Raw genomic sequence first — 22,576 nt, 5'->3', positions numbered from 1 at the left:
TTCATGAATGGCCCTGACCCTGGTACAGAGTGTCTCTTTACTGAAAAGGAATGACCTTCTAATGACTCTGCATTAGTGGACTCATTTTTCGTGTTTTTCCCAAAGTATTGACCTCACAGAGAGTTGCATCAGACCTCTTCTGTTCCAGCTGGCCAAAGTTCGACCGTCCGCTTCTCTTTGCTCTCTGCGGTTGTTTACACGGCACCCTGCTGCATCCAGGTTTTAAACGATGAACTTCCCATAAATCACCGAACTGACCAAATCCAAACAAATCTATTTGTCATATCTATTTGCTTAGGTCTGCATGCCTCTTCTTAGGCTGTTTGTGTGTGTGTTTCTGTGTGTGTGTGTCTTCCAACCCTCAGCCCAGCATGTGGCAACGGCATGCAGTGTGTCGTGGGTCACAGCAGGGGGCTGCCGATTGGTCTGTGGTGTAGTCAGCTGTGGACACCGATTGGTCGGTGGCAATGTCCCATAATAGCCCCTCCCTCCCCCTGGCGATCCTCTCCAGGGCTTCCTGGTACTCGGGTGTCCGTGTCTCCAGCGGTGTTTCCTCAGCCTGGTCCTGCTCCAGATCAAATATCAATGGCGGGTCATGGAGCTGCTGCCTCCCCGAGCCGCCACCACATGCTGTAGCTGCACCTGGAGGGGGGGTGGGGGGTGGGGGGGGGGGGGGGGGGGGCAGCGAAGCGGTCAACAGCAACAGGACAGGTCACTTTAAATTTTGTTTAAACAGACAAGTCAATTAAGGACAAAATCTTATTTTGGCCTGCCAAGATGCAAAATGCCTCTCGATGGAGAATTGGAGAAAAGGGGAGAAAAATAATGTCATAAAACTATGTAATAATTCTAACATTATTATTATTTCTTGTTATTATATTATTATTATACATTATTATTATTTTTGTTGTTGCTGTTATTATAACTAAAAATGACAGAAAGACAAGATAAGATGGCAAGGAGTTTGCAGAAGGCAACAGAAAACACAATAACAAGAGTCACTTGAGCTGCATAATGTCCCACCATCACCAGGAGGTATTAAACATAACCAGTTATGCTAATGAGACCATTCATTGAGCTAACTAATGCATTAATTAGCAAATATTTCTATGTCTATATAGCCTACTTAATATGAACTCCACATCTTAAAGCATTAAGTAGTTATAGTAGTTCCAAGAAAAACTGTTTTTCCTCATTAATATGCAAATTTATGCGGCGAAGTGCTCCAAAACAATCTACTGCATTACTGTATAGGAGGAATCTACGGTGTAAGTATGAAGTTTCTATCATGTATTGTTCTTGAGTTTGATTGTGGTTGCACTATGGACACAAGTGATCAGTATTTGAAACATAAATTATACAAAATTATTATAAAAAATAAACTGTACTGATGAGGTTTACCTGTGATATAGAAGGCTTTATGTTTCCCTGCTCTGACAGCCTGCAGGTCCCCAAACTTCCCTGCAGCGCCACTATTAGGGTGGAAGAGGAACTACAAGCAAAGAGAGCAGATAATTAGGAATAACTTCTACAACAAGGCCTTAACTCAACTGGATATTCCCTGCCAGCATCATTAGGAAACTGATTTATATAAGCGGAAGTTATGTTTATAATAAAGACTCGGTGTTTGTACCTCATGTCCAGTCTGTTGACCCTGCAGGAGGACATCTGTGGCGTCAATGCCGTCGTAACGTCTGTCTGAGGGAGGATCCAGTCCTGCCAGGGACAGCAGGGTCAGGAAGATATCCATCCCACTGGGAGAGGAGAGGAGAGGAGAGGAGAGGAGAGGAGGAGAGGAGAGAGAAGAGAAAGGAAAGGAAAGAGGAGGAGGGGAGAGGAGAGGAGAGAAGAGAAGAGTGTTTTCCATGTTTTCTCTTGTTTTGTTAATGAATATCCTGTTTGTAAATGAATATCCTGTTCTTGCTCTGTTTGTGATTTGTGACAAACATTTTTTGTAAAAAGTGTTTTCTAAATAAAACAAAAATAAAGGGGGAAAAAAGAGCAGAGGGGATACAAGGAGAGGAGAATCACATCCATGCGCCTGCCTGTAGTGAACTAGTGATGTCCCTCAGTAAACAGACAGCAGGTAAACCATCACATCCTTTTAAGACTGACTCCCTGAGAGAAATTGAATAGAATCCAGAAACTATTTGTGCGATTTAAACTAGTCTCTAAGACTAAGTAAGATTAAATTATTCTCTAAATACCTGAGCAGGGCGGAGCTGGTGGTGTTAGCAGGGATCCTGCCGGGCCAGTAGGCCACTGTTGGCACCCTGTGACCCCCCTCCCAGGTGGTCCGCTTGGCTGAACCCCCACCTGAAACCATAAATAAATGAAATAAATGCATTCACAGCAATGGGATATACAGTAGCCAAAGCCAGTATCATATAATTTAACACATGAGTACATTCTCATAAAGATTACATGAAAAGAGTTTGCCCAGATGCATCGGTAGTTCTGTGAGAGATTTGAATATCATTTTTAAGATTTGCCACACTAATTTTGACCAAGGAAGCGTGTTTTTTTTTTTTTACCTCTGCTGGTCTGCCACTTCCCTTTGAAGGGCCCTACACTTCCTGCATACTGGCACTTCTGCTCCCAGGGACCGTTGTCACCTAAACACAACACACACACACACACACCCAAAAGCACACACATAAGACAGGTTGTTCTAGGATAACAGTGGTGTGACATTAGCAGTGTTTAGTTGAGTTACCAGTGAACCAGATGAGAGTGTTGTCTCTGTCTGCAGCATCTGAAGCGCTCTTTACTGCCCCTACCAGGCTGTCCATCTCTCGCAGGCTAGCAGCGTACACTCTGTCATCGTCTGGGCGACCGGCGGGGGGCGGGGCATCCGGAGGGTGGGGAGGGGCCAACGGGACGTGCATGTGGGCCAAAGCTATGTAGAGCAGATAGGGCTGTCCCCGCTCCCTGGGAAGACGAGTAGTAAGATGACACAGTGACAGACAACTTTTACCGAGAAATGCTCCTTCGACCGTGTGCCATCATGACCCGAGAGTCTGCAGGTTTTCATTCCAACCAAACACTAAAGCAGCTGTTTTCTCTCCTCTCTGGCTGATGGGGAGCTAGTTACGCTGCATTCCATTCAAAATCGTAATTTGGAAATTTCCAGCTAGTAGGTGCAAAGTATAACCTCTGTGCTCTCCACCGGTCCTGCTCAGAAAAACAAGGTAAGAAACATGGACGCCCGAGAGATTTAATTTGCCTATTATACTTAATACATAATCATATTGTGACAATGTTCGCCAGCTTGTTAGCATAGAATGTTAGCATCTGCAAGTGCAACTTTACATTTTAAATTTCTCTGTTTAGCCATGTAGCACACACAGGTGTTTTGATGGATTTAAGGTCATGTACTGCTGAAAACTGAACTTAAGTGTATTTTGAGGATTATAAAGTTAAAAGTAATGCTATGTAGCATTCACAGTGTATGCTGCCATCTAGACTTAATGTCAGATAACTGCATCTTGGGGAAACCTTGCCCCTTGGAATTGCATCTTGCAGAACCATTCCATTGCATTTTTCGAAGTAGGAAGTTGGAATTTCCGACATTTCTGGAAAGCAGCATTAGTAAAATCAGCTCCTGTACTGACTGGTTAGAATGAAAACCTGCACACTCTTGGGTCATGGTTGCACATGACTGAAAACCACTGCACTAGTCACATGACCTGTTGCTATAGAATGCAGGCACATTCCCTTAGCAGGCAGCTGCAGGAAGCACAGTTAACCGCCCTCACACACACACACACACATACACACGCACACACACACACAACCAGTTTCTCCTACTGTGCTACCACCAACGTTCTGACTGTAGGCAAATCTGAAGCGCCCCTCTCTTCTGTCTGGAATGTCTCCACACATAGCAGTCACAGGAGATTAGTCTGTCAAATGTGTGGCTGCTTGTCAGGGTTTGTCCCTGAATGCCTCCCTATGTATGTGTGTGTGTGTGAGCGGGTGTCTCTCCCGGACTCTCGTGTCACATTTGAGTTCTTAATTTCAAACTTATATACACTGTCTGTGGATAGACACACACTCACACACACACTTGGCAGACTATGTTTTGCCGACTGCTGAGTCAGTGGACGGTTCACTGACAGGAGAGAGGAGCTTGCTGTCTTTGAATGGGGAATCAGGACTTAAACACACATGTTGCACAACTGGGCGGCTCTGGAAGAAGCTCCAGGTCCGGTAACATCTGTGTTAAAGTCCTGAAGCTCAGGGCTACATTCGTTCACACTGCAGCCTGTCAACAAGCCACACAGGGAACACAAACAGAAACATTAAGGTTTTTAGGCCACACAGTGCTCAGACAAAACAGGTTACAGAGAGTTTCATCGCTTCATGACGTGTTTTTGTTTTATCTAATATGAGGCAGTTAAACCAATGCAATCTCATGACTGACAACATTATAGATATGTATATTTGTATGCATTTTATTGTCACATGAGGATGTAGACATTTAGCTGAAGCGCTTATCCAGAGTGACCTGGCTGCAATGAGCAAACATGTAGGGTCTTGCCTAAGGTCTCTTTCACATAGCTGTTGCAGGGATCAAACCTATTGACTTCTAGATGTCTGGCCACTCCATAACACATACTATCATGACGCTAATATATATCTTTATTATGCTTTATGTATAGAATTGCAGCTGTGTTGTACCTTGCGTTGTGTATGATCCTGGTTGCGGTGGATTTGTATTGTTGTGTTAGCGTCCACAGATCCAGAGGCTGCTCCACGATACTGCTGTTTTCAAGCAGAGGAAGGCCCACTTTGGAATAACAGCCCCCATGTACGCTCCTCTTCAATCTAGAACATGGCAGTAAAACATGATAATAACATAAACGGTATGTGTGTGTGTGTGTGTGTGTGTGCAGATGTCAAATAGAGACAGGGTTTAGTGTTGGTTGGGAGGTGGAGAGAGACAAGAAAGTCAAGAAATCCTGTTGAAATCGTTCATTTTAAAATTGCTGTTATATCATGATGTTATATATAGCAAATCTCCATCACAGGCTTTTCCTCAGGATGTGAGGGATTGATCCTAAGATGAAGAGGCATATTGGTGACATTGTGTGCCACGGCTTAATTTAAAAATCAAGTACTCTCAAGGCCATCCATTCATTTTCAAAAACTTTCAAGGCATTATTTTATTTTTTATTAAATCCACAAACTTTGATGGATTTTCACGGCCTGTGGGAACCAAAGCGTTGCTACAGTTAGTGTGTGCGAATTTCCATGTATTTGGGTATGTGCCTGTGATTATCTATTAATTATCAGTCTAGTAGAACCAGTCCCAGACTGATCTGGAAGTGTGTATACCATAAGCACAGAGCCACACCTGGATACCTGTGCACCTGAGCCACAGGGAAGGCAGCGGGGCAGGTCGTATCCGGGTGTGTCTGTGCAGCCCATGTCGTTACTGTAAGGAACTCCCAAGTAGTAGTCAAAACCTGCCAGGAGACAAAACACATGATGCAAACAGTTGTGGTTTCCCTCTCGGTGGTGGGTTCTCTTTTTATCTCTCTTTCTCACACCATCACACACCTATACACACAAAGCAATCATCTATAATTACCAAAAGGCCTTGGCATTACTGTAAGCAACTTAAACATGGCAGCCAAAACCTGTCCAACAGACAAAAAGACAATGCATATCTTTTTTTTTTCTGTCACGTCTGCTCTATCTTTATCTCTCTCTGTCTCACACCCCAACATGTGCAAAACATGTCACCACTCCCACAGTTTCACTCTTTCAGTCTCGTTTACGCTGGTCCAAACCTGAAATTATCCAACAGGTAGAAGTTTTTAACCCCTTGTGAGGGAGCCTTCTGTCCTCAGGCAAGGCGATCTTGGCAGTTCCTACGACTCGGCTAAAATGTGTAAAAGGCGACTGGACTTTCACTGTCAGGGCCTCTAGACTGAGGATTGCCCTGCCTGAGGAGTTTAGACTGGCTAAAGCTGTGTCAACCTTTAGATCAATTCTCAAAACCCATTTACACCAAAAAGCATTTTCATAATTTGACCTGTTAATGTGAATACAAACATATTTTTGCACACCCTGTATATATCCTGTAATATTTCACATATTCTCTTTCTCATGCTCTCTCATTGTTACCTCCGCCAAGGAGGTAATGTTTTCGGTGCCGTTTGTTTGTCTGTCTGTCTGTCTGTTAGCAGGATTATGGAAAAACTACTGGCCCGATTTTCATGAAACTTGATGGAAGGGTGTAGCATGGGCCAAGGAAGAACCCATTACATTTTGGAGCGGATCCGGATCCGACTCACAAACAAGCAGTAATAGCACAAACCTTGGCGGAGGTCTGCGCTCTCCGAGTGCAATTCTAGTTATATATTGCATATAGATATATCATTTTTGATGAGTAATTTCGATGAACAGTAATTATCAACATTTTATTAGGCAACTTTTATTAGGCAACTTTTCACGTTTAGGAGACAGTTTGTATTTCACTCTTAAGTTTTGATTCAGCAGTTCCTGTGGGCCGAGAAGTGTCCATACCTGACACCACTCTAACTAACCCTAACCCTAACCCTCACATTTGTGATTTAGGCAGATATGATGGATATATTTTTACATGAAAATCTTTCCAAGAACAGCTAACCAAAGCCCAACCCAAATTCACACAACTCAATGAGAAAATCCAGCCTGATCTGAGCCTGTTCCATTCAGCCGGGTCCTGTTGGGTTTGGGTTTTTGATGTCAAACTCTCCCACTCACCTCTGTTAGTTGGACCGTAGGGTCCATGGTGACCGAGGTGCCACTTCCCTATCATGGCGGTGTAATATCCTGCCTTCTGTAGCAGCTGGGGCAATGTAACCTCAGACAGAGGCAGGCCTGCCACAGAGCCCACAGCAAAGTTATGAGTCACTCCGTTCCTTAGGCCATAGCGGCCCGTCAGGATGGAGGCACGGGACGGGGAACAGGTCGAGGCTGGGGAGTGGAAGTCTGTCAACCTGGAAAAAACTAGGGATTTTTAAGGAGAAAGGGCAAACTACCCTGTTGACACTTGAGACACCATATAAAGCCTCTGCCACACAGTTTGCCTGGGTCCAGACCTTTGAATCCGCCCACTCCACCGAGTTGACTGATTCTGGTCTGGCATCGTGACATGAAACAGCGGTTTCTCAGTTGAAAAATATAGATAAGATAGACGCTGCTATCAAGGCTGTTCTAAATCGATTAAAAGTACCAATTACTATGAAATCCGAACAGCACTCTGCTTTGAAGGCATTTATTCAAAGGGGAGATGATATCAGGCACCACAGGGAGAATCTATGTCAGAGACTGTGAAATAAATATCTTGAAACATCTTTCTTTACCTTCATGATTTGACTTGAAGTATCAGCCCTGTGCATATATGCATGATGTTGAAGGGGCTTTATACTTTATACAATAATACTTTAACTCAGATTTTGATGATATGACATGAATCATATATAACATTTAGTTTCTTATAACAGATCAATAATAAGGCCAATAAATCAACCACAGTACCTTATTCCTTGCTCAGCCATCAGGTCGAGATGTGGCGTGTTGTTTGCCCTCGCCCCAGCCTGGTTGGCAGCCAGGTCGCCCCAGCCTATATCATCTGCCAGTATGATAAGGAAGTTGGGTCTCTTACTGGCCTTATCAAGCCTGGCTCCATGCCGGCTCGCCGAGTGGAGCAGCAGTCCACAGAGCAGCATGCCAGACAGAAGCAGCAGGGTAAAACCTTCCGCCATTGTGGGTCAAAACCTGCATGGAGGAAGAACAAGTCTCTATTCACGTGCAAATCGAATGTCAATCAAATGAGTTAAGATCATAATGAATAAGGCCAGAAAAACATAATTGCCCTATGAGCCCTATGAGCTTGTTAATCTTATCTGTCTATTTTAAAGCATACAACAGATAGTTCCGATCGCGCAATCTGATTGGTCAAGTAAGCGTTGTAACCGTGCTTCAAATCAGCACAACAGCACACCTAGCTGTGCTGAAATGAAAGACATCTTATCACTGAGAATAATACGCAGCCATTGATAGAAATTGTGCAAATATTTCCATGGTAACTGTGTAATGCTTTCCTTTAAAGGCATTAAAAGGAGATTCAAACAACTAAGGGAAGAGCTCCATTTTTTTTTTTTTTTAAAGGGGAGGGGTGTTTGCGTTTGTGACCAAAGCCGATCACAAAGTGTGTTTCAGTAAAACTTAACTGTGCCTAAAAACACAAAGTGAGTAAAATACATTACAGGTGTATAGAGCCAAAAAGAATAAATAAAGAAATAAAAAATAAGTCTTCCTCCTCCTAACATAAGGAGGACATGTCCCCTTGTTGACCCCCAAATCTACACCTCTGCCATGGTTTATATGAGGAATACATACCAAGGCATTTAAAGGAAAATCCAGTCATTATCTATTCACCCACGTCAGTCAAAACTCCATTGATGTTCACAGAACCAAACACACAGCGAGTTAGCCCCCGTAGATCCATCTCAGCCTTCTCCAAAACAATTGAAATTAACAGTGCCATGTTTTCACAGTTCTAAAAAAAGCATGAAATGTCCCTCAAATTTTTCGAAACACCTCTTGCACCATGATCCAAGTGTTTTGTAGCCAAACGATCGCACTGTTGGTCCCTACACTGACCCTACAGAGCTCTGGCAGAAGACTTGCTACTGTAGGGTGTGTGAACGAGCAGAGCATTGTCAGTGATGAAAATGTACCAGATAATGAGGGAGATGTTGGACTTTTGGACCTGCAGTGCAATCGTTTGGCAACAAAACACTTGGATTCTGCTCCATGAGCTGTTTGGAGACATTTTCTGCTTTTTTGAAGCTGTAAAATAATGTTCAACTTCAATAGTTTGGGAGAAGGCTGAGATGGAACTACTGCGGCTAACTCATTGTGTGTTTGGTGGTCCTATACCAACTTCCATTGAGTTTCGACTGACATAGGGATGGGTAGGTAGATAAGAGAGTGAGCTGTGAACTGCTAATGAAGCTGTAAGGGTGCAAGAGCAATGTGCAGTGTGTGAATGGCCGAATAACATCAATAATTCATTGTGACTGTCAGGACTGGTGGCTCAAGTTGATGACTGAGTGTTGTGAGGTCGCACACCAAGACAGCTACTGAGCATCTCTGCAACACAGCGCTTACATAATGCACTTAGTTATCTATCAGTCAGCCAGCTGTGCACACACACACACACACACACACACACACATACACACATACCTCCTCCATGCACAGGCAGCATACCTGACACACACAAACCAAACCTCTCTCTCTCTCTCTCTCTGCCACACACACACACACACACACACACACACACACACACTGCACACCAGACCTGAACTATAGGACTTTTCAAACAAATCTCTGCACCCCAGAGTTGGGGGCTTGAGGGGGATCTGCAGACTGATAGGAACAGAGCTGACCGTAACCTGATCCCCTTTTCCTTCTGGACAGTGTGCTTGTGTGTGTGGCAGCCAGAGAGAGAGTGAGAGTGTGTGTGTGTGTGTGTATGTGTGGACATACATGTGAGAGAGTAGCCTATATGGGGCAGTGAGGTTAAGTCATTCATTCATATAGCGCGACGCGAGCGGGGTTACAGCAGGACAGTCGAGATAGGCTACATAAGGATTATTTTCCTCTGAATCTGGACACACAGGTGAGAAACAGACTACTGAACACTATCTTTAAATACAGAATATTTTACTGTAACCATGTGGTACGTTTTAGTAAAATTACTAGGCTATATGAAAACAAAACTATTTTAACAAGTCATGCATTAAATATATTCAATGCACGACTAATAATACATTAGATATGTACAGTTATACTTACACAGTCTGTATAGTCTGTGAACTGTTTTCAAAGTCACATTGACCACTGGCCACATGAGCCGCCGCTTGACAGAAAACTTGCATCAGCCGCAGAGGATTTACAAGTCAATACCTCCTCTCTCCCTCATTAATTAAAACTCTGCTCTATTTAAAAACACGTTATATCTTGCTTTGGACTCGGTAAATGCCGTAGGAAGCATGCCAGATGGCTTCAGAGACCCCGTTCACAAAGACGTGGCTTGTGTGAGAAAAAAAAAAACACGCGGTCCGAGCCTGTTAACAAGGCATGCAGTGTTTTCTGACTATTTGCCAAGAAGGCAATGGCCGTTTCACCGGTCATATAGTAAGCCGAGGGGGTTTTCAAATTTTTACTTTTACAGAATTAGGCTACACGTGGGGAGGTAACAGTGGAAAATATGAAACAAAACTAATCCTCTCATTGTGCTAGTGAATTAATAATGTAACGTGATAATACAATAATTAAATGTATATGTTGGCTATAGGTCAGGAGATCCACTGAAGTCTTTCTGACTGAATGGAAATTCAGCTGTAGTCTGAGTTATAGCCTGATCCCCATAGCTTATCTGATCCTTAATATCCATGTGCAGAAATAATTTAAGCATTTAATTACTCATAATATGTGGTGCTTGTATTGTAACTGGATTAAGTTCGTCAAAATTACTCTAACTACCAAAATATTCTGTTATCCCCATGTTTATACTTCTTTTTGTGCCATATACATATATATATATGCCAAGTTCAATGTGCTGGGAATGGTCAGTGATACAATCTAACTAATGTTTATCTTTTAAGTAATGTTGACTTACTGTATATTTGCTATAGGTTTATAGGCTAGTTTAACTTAAGTTAGTAGGTTAGTCATTGTCAGCTCATGTCGTAATTATAATTTCGGTTCATCTTTATGTACAGAACCTGTATGTGTTGAGTCGTCACTGGCAGTTATTCTGTTAGAAAATAGGTTGGGTGTGATGTTATGTTTTATTATTCAGTGTATATGATCACACACCATTATGCCCCCTGGCCTTGCGCTGCAGTGTTATTTTATCACCAGTCTTCACCACCTACCTTATATGTGTTTCTAGAGCCAACAAATGGGGCATTCTCCTGAACCTGAGGAGACAAAGCTATAAATTATAATATCTTATAGGTAGCCTATGTCATACTATAGCGATACTGTAGAAGATAAAAATGCCATAAAGTGCGATAAATTCACTATAAACTCCACCACAGACACATTGTGAATCCCCATAGAGATATTATGAGAATACTGTAGTGATTTTTCGTCTGGGTTTAGTGTGTGCAGTCAACAGTTAAAAGAAAGGGCTCATTAAAATACCAGAACAGCTTATGAAAGAGCCACCCCCTATTGTGAAATTTGAAAAAAAAAAAAAAAAATACAAAACAGGTTTCTAACTGGAGAATTTGGGGGCCAAACAAAATAATTAATTGGAGATCATGAAGGCAGACCTTATCAGGTGTATAATAGTTTTAAATGTTGAATCTGAATAGTTTAAATGTTATATAGGGGAGAATGGGGTAAATTGAACCTCTGGGTAAAATAATCCCTTTATTTCAAGGAAATCCTACACCAGCCTAAGCCAGATCAATAAAAGTGATTTTTGATGGAGTGATTTCAACATGGTAAAGGTGTCATGATTATTGTGTCTAAATGGAAGTAGATACGTTTTAGGCTTTATTATATATTAGCTTAAGGCTGTAAAAGGTACAATATTAGGTCATAGATGCATAGCATAACTGTGTTGCTGAGTTACTTTGTGAAGCAGTTCTGCCAAAATGTTGCCCTGGAACAGGTTGAGCTGAACATACCCTTATCTAATTATATTTACATTCTATTAAAATGTAGTTAATCTAACCCTAAATGTGTGGTAGGCTAATGTGGTATTTTCAAATATTGCAATGCAAATGGTTCGGCCACCTTGGAGGATCTAAAACGAACAGCCAAGGAAGTCGATTTGATCAATGGCAAGGGAACAGAAATTAGACAGAATAACATTGAAGAGATATATTGAGAAAAAGCAACAAAGGAGTACAGGTTTTAGGCTGTGTAACATTTTACCCCCATATGGCTGAACTTACCCCTATGTAAAATACACTTTTTTTAATGGATCATACTTCTAAAAAAATCGATTTTTTTTTATTTCCATAAATGCCGAACAACCTTAAATATCCATAGCAAAAATGCAAAAAGTGGTTAATTTGACCCCGTTCTCCCCTATGTATTATAAGTAATTGTTGAGAAAGAGGCTGAACTTTTGCTGCTGGTTTTCCCTCCTTGGTTACAGTGACAGTGTTTGCACATTAAACAGTAGCCCAGTAAGGATCCATAGAAGCACATTTGGTTAAATGACACGCGCTGCTGGAGAGAGCTCACATCAAAATACAGTAATTAACATAATACCGCTGAGCCAGCAGGTATTCAGTCAGATCATTTGCTTAACCGAACCAAAACAGGAGCAGGTTTCCCTCTTCAAACTTATGCTGACTGACGAGAGGAGCAACACGAGACGTTTAGGCAGAGTGAGTCAATATTTTACAAAAAATTGGTGTAACTTTATGCTGGTTTGCGTGCAGCCGTAATTTCTTGATGCTGGTTGTTTATAGTTTAAGTATCATAACGCGAGATTCTTTTAATTCCTTAAACCGAGAATAAAGCTGCAATATTGTTGTTTATCTAAGATCAAAGACGTGTTAAAATGTAATTTGGCTGGTGGCTGATGCTTTCTTAGTGACTAAAATATCCACTGTTCATTAAAAGTATGTTTGTTACTGCTGTAAATGAACAAAAAAAGCAGGAATCTTTCTTTAAGTTGTATACTCACAGCGGACCTCGATAGGCGCAAACTGACGCTACCCACATGCGCGTTCACGTTTCCTAGGCGCTTCCACAATAGATTACTTCAGAGGTTCACCGCTGCTCAAACATTTTGCACAAACCTTGAGTCTCTCCCCTTTGCATTTTAAATTAGTCAACCTCACAAAGTTTGTCAGTCAAATAGCCTATAAGACTAGTTTATTTTCACACTCACACACCACTAAGCCTCATACTAAAGCTGACCATCAGTTTCATCTCCATCCCTTGTCTCTCCTGCCTCAGCCTCACCCATGGCAGGGTGTGTGTTCAGAGGAGGGGGCTTCCTGGGGCCCAACGTGTACCCAGAGGCCCCGGACGGAGGCTGGGGCTGGCTGGTGGCCCTGGCCTTCTTCCTGGTGGAGGTTTTCACCTACGGCACCATCAAGAGCTTCGGCATCTTCCTCCAGGGCCTGATGGAGGAGTTTGGGGAGACCAACAGCCGAGTGTCCTGGATCATTTCCATCTGCGTCTTCGTCATGACCTTCACTGGTGAGTGAAGCTGATGTAGTTAAGTGGATGCAAAGCCTAGAAAGCCAAAAAAAGGCTATTCAACAACAGAGACAAAGTGAGATTGAACATAAAGACAATAAAGACTTTTTGAGGTCTGTTATCAGGCATAGTCTACGTTTTAACAATAATTTGTTCCCCACCGGTCCTCAGCTCCCCTCTCCTCCGTGACGACCAACCGGTTTGGGTTCCAACCGGTTGTTATGACTGGAGGATTGCTCATCGCCATGGGAACCATCACCACAGGCTTTACCACCTCCATCAATCAAATGTACATCACCACTGGAGTAGTTGCAGGTATTGCATTGGTTTTTTCTCTCTCTCTCTCTCTCTCTCCCTGCCTCATAACATAAAATGAGGTTCTTCTGTGCGTTCTTTGTCAACTTGTCTGTCTAAATAAGACTTTATTACGACTAATTTGTGTCTCCTTTCCCCTGCGCAGGTCTGGGCTACTGTCTGACCTTCCTGCCCACTGTGACCATCCTGTCTCAGTATTTTAACCGTCGACGGTCTCTGGTCACAGCTGTGGCCTCCACTGGAGAGTCCTTCTCCATGTTTGCCCTGGCACCCGGTGAGTGTGTGAGTTACCACTGATGTTTTTAGATATTTTTTTTTTACATGCCTGCTGACGGAGGTGTGTGTATGTGGCTGATGAAAAGCATGTAATGAAGGTGTGTTTTGTGGGTGGGGGATGAGTAGTAGGGTTAGACCTATATGGGCTTTTGAAGTCCAATACTGGGATTTTTGTAGTGAAGCTGATATTTTGTGCCAGTATTCAATAATTAAAGCCAAACAATTACAAGTATTCAGTGTTTCTGCCCAGAATTGTATTCTTGTCAGGGTGGGAAAGCCTCTGAAACAGCAATTAGACCATCATGGGACACTAAAACGCTCCATTGAAAACCAAACAAGCAGCTCTTTAAGGCTGGATGACTCATCAGGATTATGTTAAAATGAATCAATAAAATGTCCCAAGAAAATAATATTTCATTGCAGGTTTCACAGACTGTTTTTAGGCTATGTAGGTGTGGTCAGAGTAGAACCTCCATCATATTGACAGTGGACGATATGACTGGACGATATCCAATACTTTTAAAAAAGGCCAATATCGGCCCAATTGGCAAACTGATATACAGTATCAGTCTAACCCTAATATTACCTGTCTAGTCTTGTCTAGTCTTGTCTTGTTTATTTAGTTTTATCAGTGAACACTCCCTCATTCACTCTTCTCCCTTCTCAGCCTTCTCTGCGTTGAGGGACAGCATCGGCTGGCGTTACACCATGGTGGTGATCGGCGCTCTGCAGGGATCCATCATCGTCTGTGGAGCTCTGCTTCGGCCGATCATTATCAAGCCCAGAGCGGCCCGAGAGACAGAGACTGACGGATTGTCCTCAAAGGAACTGGAAGCCCTCGGTACGCAGGAGAACTTAGAGGGCACAAACTCAGGAGATTCAATTATAAAGGAGAGCTCGCACGCACAGAACATCTCCCACAGTCAGGACAATGAGCTAACCAGAGACTCTGTGGACTCTGGAGACTCTGGTGTCCAATCTCTGAAGGACACGGGTGAAAGAAGCCAAGAGGAGAGGATTTTACTGCATAAGGAAGAAAGTTTAGAGGCAGCACAGAAGGCAGAGAGTAAAGAACCTGAACAGGAGGGGGAGAAAAACAACAGAGACGCAGAGAAGGGAACAAGGGAAGAAGAGGAAAAGGAAGGAGGGGATGAAATCTTATCGACAAAGAATAATAAACTTCTAGATTTCTCCATCCTCAGGGAGGGCAGCTTCATCTGCTACTCTCTCTTCGGACTATTCGCCACGCTTGGCTTCTTCGCCCCTCAGCTCTACATCATCGAGCTGAGCGTGAGTCGAGGCGTGGAGCGGGACCGCGCCACCTACATGCTCTCCACCATGGCTGTGGCTGAAATCTTCGGCCGGTTCTCCATCGGGTGGGTCCTGAGCAGGAACCGGCTGAGGAAGAAGAAGCTGCTGGTGCTTCTGGCATGTGTAATCTTCATGACTCTGGTCCTAGTGGCCTTTACGTTAGTGTGGGAGTTCTACGGCCTGGCTGTGTGCTGTGCCTTGTATGGGTTCTTTATGGGAACCATAGCGTGCACTCACATCCCCCTGCTGGCTGAGGACGATGTGGTGGGCATACAGAGGATGTCCTCTGCTGCTGGGGTCTATGTGTTCATACAGAGCTTTGCTGGGCTGGCCGGCCCCCCACTGGGAGGTAAGAATTATGTCTTACCAGAAACACTGGCTGTGGTTACACTTGTTGCTTCAATGCAACTTTTTATCATCTGATCACACCAGCATGCATTAAGTGACAGATGTGAACACACAAAAAAAAAAAAATTGTGATCTGAATTCTACGTAGTCTGGACCCAATCCAGCCACCATGCGCACAAAAGCAATGTAAGGAGATGGAGCAGGAGGGTGGGAGAAAGTAATGCAGTAGAGCTGAACAATGAATAGAAAAAAATTAGAAATCGCAATATGAACTTCTGCAATTTCCAAATTGCAGAGGCTGCAATTAATTAAGAGAGAGGGGCTTCTAAAATGGATTTCTAAAGTTCTAAACAAGGTGTTTTAGAGCTGCAGGTAATCTTTGGTCCATGAATCAAGTACAATATTGCTGATCTCTTAAAATCTAATCTTTAGAATCACATCTCAAAAATCACATTGAAATGCCAGGTGTAACCATAGTCGGTGACAGATTTATCCCATTTGATAAGGCTTAGATCTAGCCTAATATAATAGATGTTTTCTTTCTTCATACTTCCACTGTACTCTCTTCTACCCCCAGGTGTCCTGGTGGATCTGACTCAGAACTACGGCTCAGCGTTTTACTCCTGTGCAGCCGGCATGGCTCTGGGCGCCGTGTTCCTGGGTTTGGTGAAGCCCGCTAAGAGAGGATTACCCTGCAGGAGGAGGGATCCGCAATGCCACGAGGCCACATGTGGAGGGACAGGGAACTCTGCAGAACAGAGCGGAGCGCATGAACAGGACAGAAGAAGAGACAGTCCGCAGGATTGCTTGGAAGTAGATGTTTAAGTAAGTAGATCTTTCCCACAACCAGCATGGGACCAAAGGAAAGGGCCAGGAAGTTACTGATTCTGCATGAGGTGAAAACATAGTCCTGAGGATAATAAAGGGGTGAAGCCATATGAGGGTGGAGGAAGACCGCTGCTGGCAGAGCGCTTAAACAAGACGATGGGTAGGGAAAGACCCATATTCATGATTTAAGACCTGCCGTTGGAGATCTGGTCTCTGAGAGGAACCATGAGAGCTTTTAGATCACAGTATGGACTTAACAACTGTACCTTACATACCTGCTGTACCATACAGTGTTTTTTAACCTTAAAATTGAAGAATATACTGTTCAATACCAGCTGAAAGTAGTTGAACATTTGTTGCTGTGAATGGACGATGGTGTCAAATATGACACCAGGTGCCTTATTTTTAGATATTCAAGAAAGGAGATGTAACACAGAAACTTGATGAACTAATTATCCACTGGTGATCAATACCATGACAATAGCCATAAAAACTGTGTAGTATATGTAGCTGCATGCACAACAAATTGCACTGATTCTCTAACATGAAATCTATTGGAAGAGATGCTCTCTCTTGGAATTTACATAAATCTCAGGAAATAGTGTGTGTAATTTACAAGCGTTTATTTTTAATGAAACTGTCAAGAAGCTGAAATTGTACCGTGTCAAATATTTGATATGTAATGTTCACAAAAATATTTTTGTAATGAAAAATGTGTTCATTCACAATAAAGCTACAAAGTGCTTTGAACCTCAGATTTGCATGCAACTATCTGCATTCATAAACGTCAACCTGAACCGGCAAATTCAAACTTGTGTTGTATATTTATCACATTATGCTCTGCAAAATATGACAAATGTAATACTCCACCTTCCTTAATCTACACGCTTCCCAATATACCTAATAATCCTAATATACAGAGCCTCTACTTCCTGACATATCACTATGAGTAACCAATACTTGTCATATTGATGAGTTGGCTCTGGTCATTTTGTACTTGGGCTGTAACAGTTATTAAATCATAGAATTGGAGGACAGGGAAAAGAAAGCAGGTCTTAGCTAGAATAGATCAACTGTCTTTATAATCATCATTAGAGTATTTACTGTAATTCCTCAAACCAACCTCAAAATTCTGATATGCAGCCAAACAGCAGCAGATAATAAGCACAGAAATCATTTGCATGGTACAAGAGACGAGCTCAGAGCTAAGTGCATTGCAACATCCCATTCTCCTGCATTATGCCCTGTTCATATCCAGATTTATGGGAAGTTACTATAGTTTATCATTTTCCAGTATGTCCAGGCACCTGAGCAGCCACAGTCTGGATGTGTCAAAGGCCTGAATGGGTTTGGGGAAGTGGAGCACAGACTGAGAGGCAGTGGGGGATGTTTCAGTCTGATCCTCCTCCATCCAGTGCAGTAAGGCCTGATGAACACAGAAACAACCATTCAATAAAAAAAACAAACCTGAATGCACCTGGTTGTGTCTATTGATAAAACTGATCTTCTGGTGAGCCTTGATCAAAATGTGCTCTAACTATTCTTCACACAATTCAAGGACTGTTCTGCTTTATTTGTAATATTCAAGAGCAGCTCCTGTTGATGAGGTATAATCTACCAGTCTAGACGATTCTTTGTGTTTTATTGAACTACACTCTTCATTTTAGATTGACATTTGACTAAAGTCTTGTGATTCAGAAGAACCATATCCCTCCTCCTACATTAAGTGAGGGGTGGCATCTTATGAAGAGAGCAAATAGGTGATACGCATACTGCTGTTCAAACAGATCATACAATCATGGTTAAAATTCAAACTGTCATTGTGATATAGACATGAAGACTGAAATATGTCTTTCAGTATTATTTATCTACCAGCTCAGCACACTCAGGTTAAAATTCATGCTGCTTTAAGGATTCCCTGTGAACTCAGACATGTCTGCCAGACTACAATGTTCTCAGTATTGCAGTGCATGGGATGTTGCTGGAAAGTGGGTTGAAATTGAAGCCTGGATTTCCTTTGTATGCGACGCTAAGGCTTAACTTATTGGCATAGCACCAAGTGGGTGAATACCAAACTCAAATGTAAGAAAAACTCTTAAATGGAGAAGTTGTGATTATCATCAGTCAGGGTTACCTCATATTTCGCTGGTGAAATGTCCTATTTGACCTTATGTTGAGGTCATGATTATCTTTAAAACGAGGGTCACTTTATTTTTTGTCCTTATTTACCTTATATCTGTCGGCTATTCTGAAGCCGATTGAGGACTGCAGCTTGCGGAGGCAGATGGGACAGAGGAACAGCGGCCGACGGTCCGACTCCTCCAGGTGGTTGGAGCCCTGCATGACACAGTTCACCCACTGGCAGTGCTGTATCCCAAACATATGGCCGATCTCATGGGTAATTACCTGGAAACAAACATTTAAAACTTTCTAATAGTTTTCTGATTATGCTACCAATCCGCAGGCACAGACGTCAGCAGTATTGATGATAGTAAAGGACTGGGAGGGAATTTTGTGCAAGGCCATTCAAAAGTTTATCGCACCAAAAAGAAAGTTCCAAACTGCACTGAATTAAATTTAGACCTAACTATTAATGCACCTTAGACAAAGTAGTGTTTTATAATATGGAGTGTGAGATCATGCTTGTAACTAACCTTGCAGGAGCGAAGCAGCAGAGTGCCGGTGATGGGGGGAGTGTAATAACCCTCAAACACAGAATAGGCCCCACGTTTCGGCTGAAGCCCTTTCTTCAGCCTGCCAGCGTAGCTCCTGCTGTAGAAGTTGTCATCATACCTGGCAAAGCTGAAAACACCCATTCCTGCAGGCAAAGATGGAAGACAAAGGTGAGGATACAGGCAGTAAAAACGCTCCTATTTACTGGGTTGTATTGTTTTTGAGTTTAGCACCATCTAGTGGCACCTCAGACATATTACATCATCTGAGACTGCATATTTGAGGTATTATACAGAGTGCAAATTATCCTGACTGTATTAGGATATTAAGATTTACTCTTTTTACTCATTTTATTGATGCTCTGTTCAAAATGTCATGCTCTGCTGTTTAAATGTCCATATTAGGACATTTTAAGATTTTCAGATTTAGAATATGTTGAGAGACTGTGGGGTATTATTAACAATTTTAGTCTGGTAACAGCCTTGCTCCCAAGTCTCAGAACAAGTTATATTTTCTTAACGACTACTTTGTAGTATAAGCTCACCCATAGTGAGCGAAGCCTGTCCAAAGACAAAGTTCCAGGAGTCTTTAGGGTAGAGGTCGATCATTGTTATTCCAACAATACAAAAAGCATCTTCAGGCTTCCTTTTTTCCAGGAATCGCAGCAGGTCACCTGAATTTTGAGAGAAAGCAATAATGCCAAACCACTATCATGGACATTCCAGCTTGAAATAACTGCTTTCCCCCTGAAACTCCCACATGGAAACACATGGAAAACAGACAAAAAAACATAAAGATAGAATCTAGGCTAGCCAGGAGTGGAGGAAGGGATCTTCCCTGGCCTACCAGTGAGGATCTGGAGGTTGTGTGAGTTGCTGTTGACCCTGAAAGAACATCCGGTTTCAGCCACAGTAACCGGCGGTAGCAACTTGACGGACAGCCCATAGAAGAAGGCCAGGCAGTATTCTCTGAGCCAGTCCACATACTGGTCTGTCTGCGCCCCTGCCGCCCCGAAGTAGCCTAACAGAAAACAGTGTAGGAACAAGGCTAAATGTCAGGCTTAATAACCGTGTGACATGCCGTACACAGAGTAAAAAAAAACCCTGGATAACATGCATGCCTCCTCATCTGTAAAGCCCTAGATACATTAAGTGTGTGGTTTCTTGAATGCATATCTCCTATTCATTGGCTGCATCAGTGGGTTGATTGTGGGTGTCGAGCTACAACAGAAATGTGGAAAGTCATCATGAAAGTTATAAAAACTAAGAGCAGTAAATCAGCTAATGGAACATACAGTATAAATGATCTTATTTAACTGGCTTGACTGGCTTGTCTGTCTAGCTGTGCAGCTAGTTAACTTACACTGTGCAGTTCACATGAAATCTTACTAACTCTACAGTAAGCGGTCATAACATCATCTGTTAGTGACAGAGTTGACTGGCCATTGAGCTTGTGTGTTTATAAGGTAGACAATGACTAGACAATAGAGTTTGACTGATATGGCTTTTTGAAGACTAATATTGGAGCTATCGATACCCAATATACAAAATCTTTAAATTTAGCCAAGAATTGTCTTCTTCTCAGGGTGGTAAACCTGAAACAGCATTTACACCATCATAGGACATTAAAACCCTCCACTGAAACCCAGTTAATGAAATGCTTTTAATGTTAAGCTCTTAAGGGCAGGGTGACCCACTACATCTATTCAATGGTAGGGGGAATCTGGGATACATTAGGCTTTAAATGGAAAATTAATTAATCAAAATCATTATTAAAAATTTAAATGTGTGCTGGGGCTTTTTATGTGCTCAAGGGGTATGCATTATTGGACTGGCATAGAGCAACACTAAATATACACATGTTCGTCACAATATCATCCAGTGTATCATGGGGGCTAACAGGCAGAGGATCTAACCCTACTGGACACAGACAGGCTCACCTATGGTCTGAATGTAAATGGTATTGTGGCTTGCGGTGGGGGTCTTGCGGTGCGGGTAACTGTAGAAGCTCTGGAAGTCCTGGGGCTCCTCAGGGTGAGAGGCCATCCAGTCCATGCCAGCGTGCACCGTGATGGGCCGGAACAGGGAACCAGGCCCTCCTGGCTGGAGCCCTTCCTCCATAAGACGCCTTTCATTTTTGGTGTACTTTTTGTAGCGATCAGCCAAGTCACGCCGGCTGGAGATCAGAGCTGTGCGCAGCGTCTCCGCAGAGTGCTGGATCACCTGCATCTGTTGGACAGACATTAAGACAAAACACTGACATGGTTACAGACGACGTCAAGGTGAAATAGAAACATGGTCTGGCTATAATGTAGAGATCAATCATCCGTTCCTCACTGATACAGCTTGGGTATGGTGACCCTTTAGACATGTGGCAACCTATGGATGCTTATGACAAACAATTTAAATGAACTGTGGTGGCTGACATTTGAGCCTTAAAGTCTGAAATATATTCAGTTTATATTTAAATATATTTGAGAGAGATGAGATGATATATTCTGACACTACATGTTAGGCAGAAATGTATGAATGAAAGTATAAAAAAAAGTATGGATTACAGCACTAAGAAGGTGTGCAAAATAGCTGTAATAGTAATAGCAGCAGAATTTACTGAGAACAAGAAAAAATGAAAAATATGTACTATATGAGAATATATTACCTTAAAATGTGAAAATATGTGAAATATGTTCAGTATGAAATCAGTGAAAAAATATAATATCTATATATGCAATATATAACAAATACAAGCAATATGAGAATATGAAGACAATGTGAAATTCCAGTATATTTATAGGATGTACCAAAAAAACAGACAAAATCTATACACCCTATCAAGTTGATTTGATTCCCTTTATAGATGTAGATACATGTACAGTATATGCAGATTTGGGTACAGCTGCATCAGCTCACCGAGGATGAGAAGTGGTGTCTAGGATTAATTGGACATTTCATAACCAAAATATATGAACATATAGATAATTAAGAGAGGGAAATATAACTTTACATTCTACGTACTACATTTGGAAACTGAAAGTGTGTCGGATAACGCAGCATAAGCATTGTTACTATTCGGTAAATGAGTGGGAAAACTATTCTCGAAAAAAAAAAAAATCTATACAAAAGACGCAGTTTTACCTGAACCAGGCTAGTTCATGGAGCCCACAGATGAAGTTTTGCCCGGGTGCGACGACATCTAGGCCTACAGCGCAGCCTAGCAGCATAATATTGACACACGGGAAGGCGAGTGGTGGAGCCTCCTCTGTTTCCGCCTTGTCGTTACGTCACGTGACGTCATGTAAACAGAACACCGGCTGCGGGCAACGGATCAGTGCTGTTCAGCCAGCCGTTGACGTTTAGCAAAAAGTGGCTTGTGTCGTTATTTTCAGTTCGTTTTCATTTTCGCCACAGCATCAGTTATCCTACTGAGGATTTGATTATTTCTCGTCTTGTTTCAGACTGCTGTCAAATACAGACAACAGTTAACTTACGGCGAGTGTAGGGAATACGAAAGCGGAAGAACCTAACGTTGCCGTTAGCACAGCAGCTCAACGAGTAGTACGGTAGCAGCTAGCAAGTTAGCTTGT

At 42.5% G+C, this 22,576-nt stretch overlaps 3 protein-coding genes across 3 annotated transcripts; 1 reads left to right on the top strand and 2 right to left on the bottom strand.

The window, feature by feature from the left end:
• Nucleotides 1–361: 361 nt before the first annotated feature.
• On the bottom strand, nucleotides 362–7,760 carry arsg (arylsulfatase G). The gene is made up of 10 exons (XM_071546244.1): nucleotides 7,534–7,760; nucleotides 6,757–6,992; nucleotides 5,360–5,471; nucleotides 4,684–4,830; nucleotides 2,717–2,931; nucleotides 2,535–2,615; nucleotides 2,208–2,316; nucleotides 1,634–1,754; nucleotides 1,402–1,492; nucleotides 362–642 (listed from the first exon to the last, which is right to left on the bottom strand). The coding sequence occupies exons 1-10, from the start codon at nucleotides 7,758–7,760 to the stop codon at nucleotides 362–364; spliced, it is 1,620 nt and encodes a 539-aa protein (XP_071402345.1).
• A 5,244-nt stretch (nucleotides 7,761–13,004) lies between these two features.
• Nucleotides 13,005–16,317, top strand: LOC139666888 (monocarboxylate transporter 7). The gene is made up of 5 exons (XM_071546230.1): nucleotides 13,005–13,242; nucleotides 13,414–13,557; nucleotides 13,703–13,831; nucleotides 14,501–15,493; nucleotides 16,070–16,317. Exons 1-5 carry the CDS (start codon nucleotides 13,005–13,007, stop codon nucleotides 16,315–16,317), a joined length of 1,752 nt encoding a protein of 583 aa, XP_071402331.1.
• Nucleotides 16,207–22,259, bottom strand: LOC139666890 (archaemetzincin-2). The gene is made up of 7 exons (XM_071546232.1): nucleotides 22,128–22,259; nucleotides 20,933–21,221; nucleotides 19,840–20,013; nucleotides 19,538–19,666; nucleotides 18,975–19,138; nucleotides 18,550–18,726; nucleotides 16,207–17,746 (listed from the first exon to the last, which is right to left on the bottom strand). The coding sequence occupies exons 2-7, from the start codon at nucleotides 21,219–21,221 to the stop codon at nucleotides 17,594–17,596; spliced, it is 1,086 nt and encodes a 361-aa protein (XP_071402333.1). The 5' UTR covers nucleotides 22,128–22,259; the 3' UTR covers nucleotides 16,207–17,593.
• Between the last annotated feature and the right edge of the window lie 317 nt (nucleotides 22,260–22,576).

Source organism: Centroberyx affinis, unplaced genomic scaffold (assembly GCF_046629955.1).
Source record: "Centroberyx affinis isolate AG114_WGS23_722 - 3 ecotype Tasmania unplaced genomic scaffold, CSIRO-AGI_Caff_v1 ptg005190l_1, whole genome shotgun sequence".
NCBI lineage: Eukaryota > Metazoa > Chordata > Actinopteri > Beryciformes > Berycidae > Centroberyx > Centroberyx affinis.
This window is presented reverse-complemented; position numbering and strand designations above follow the sequence as displayed.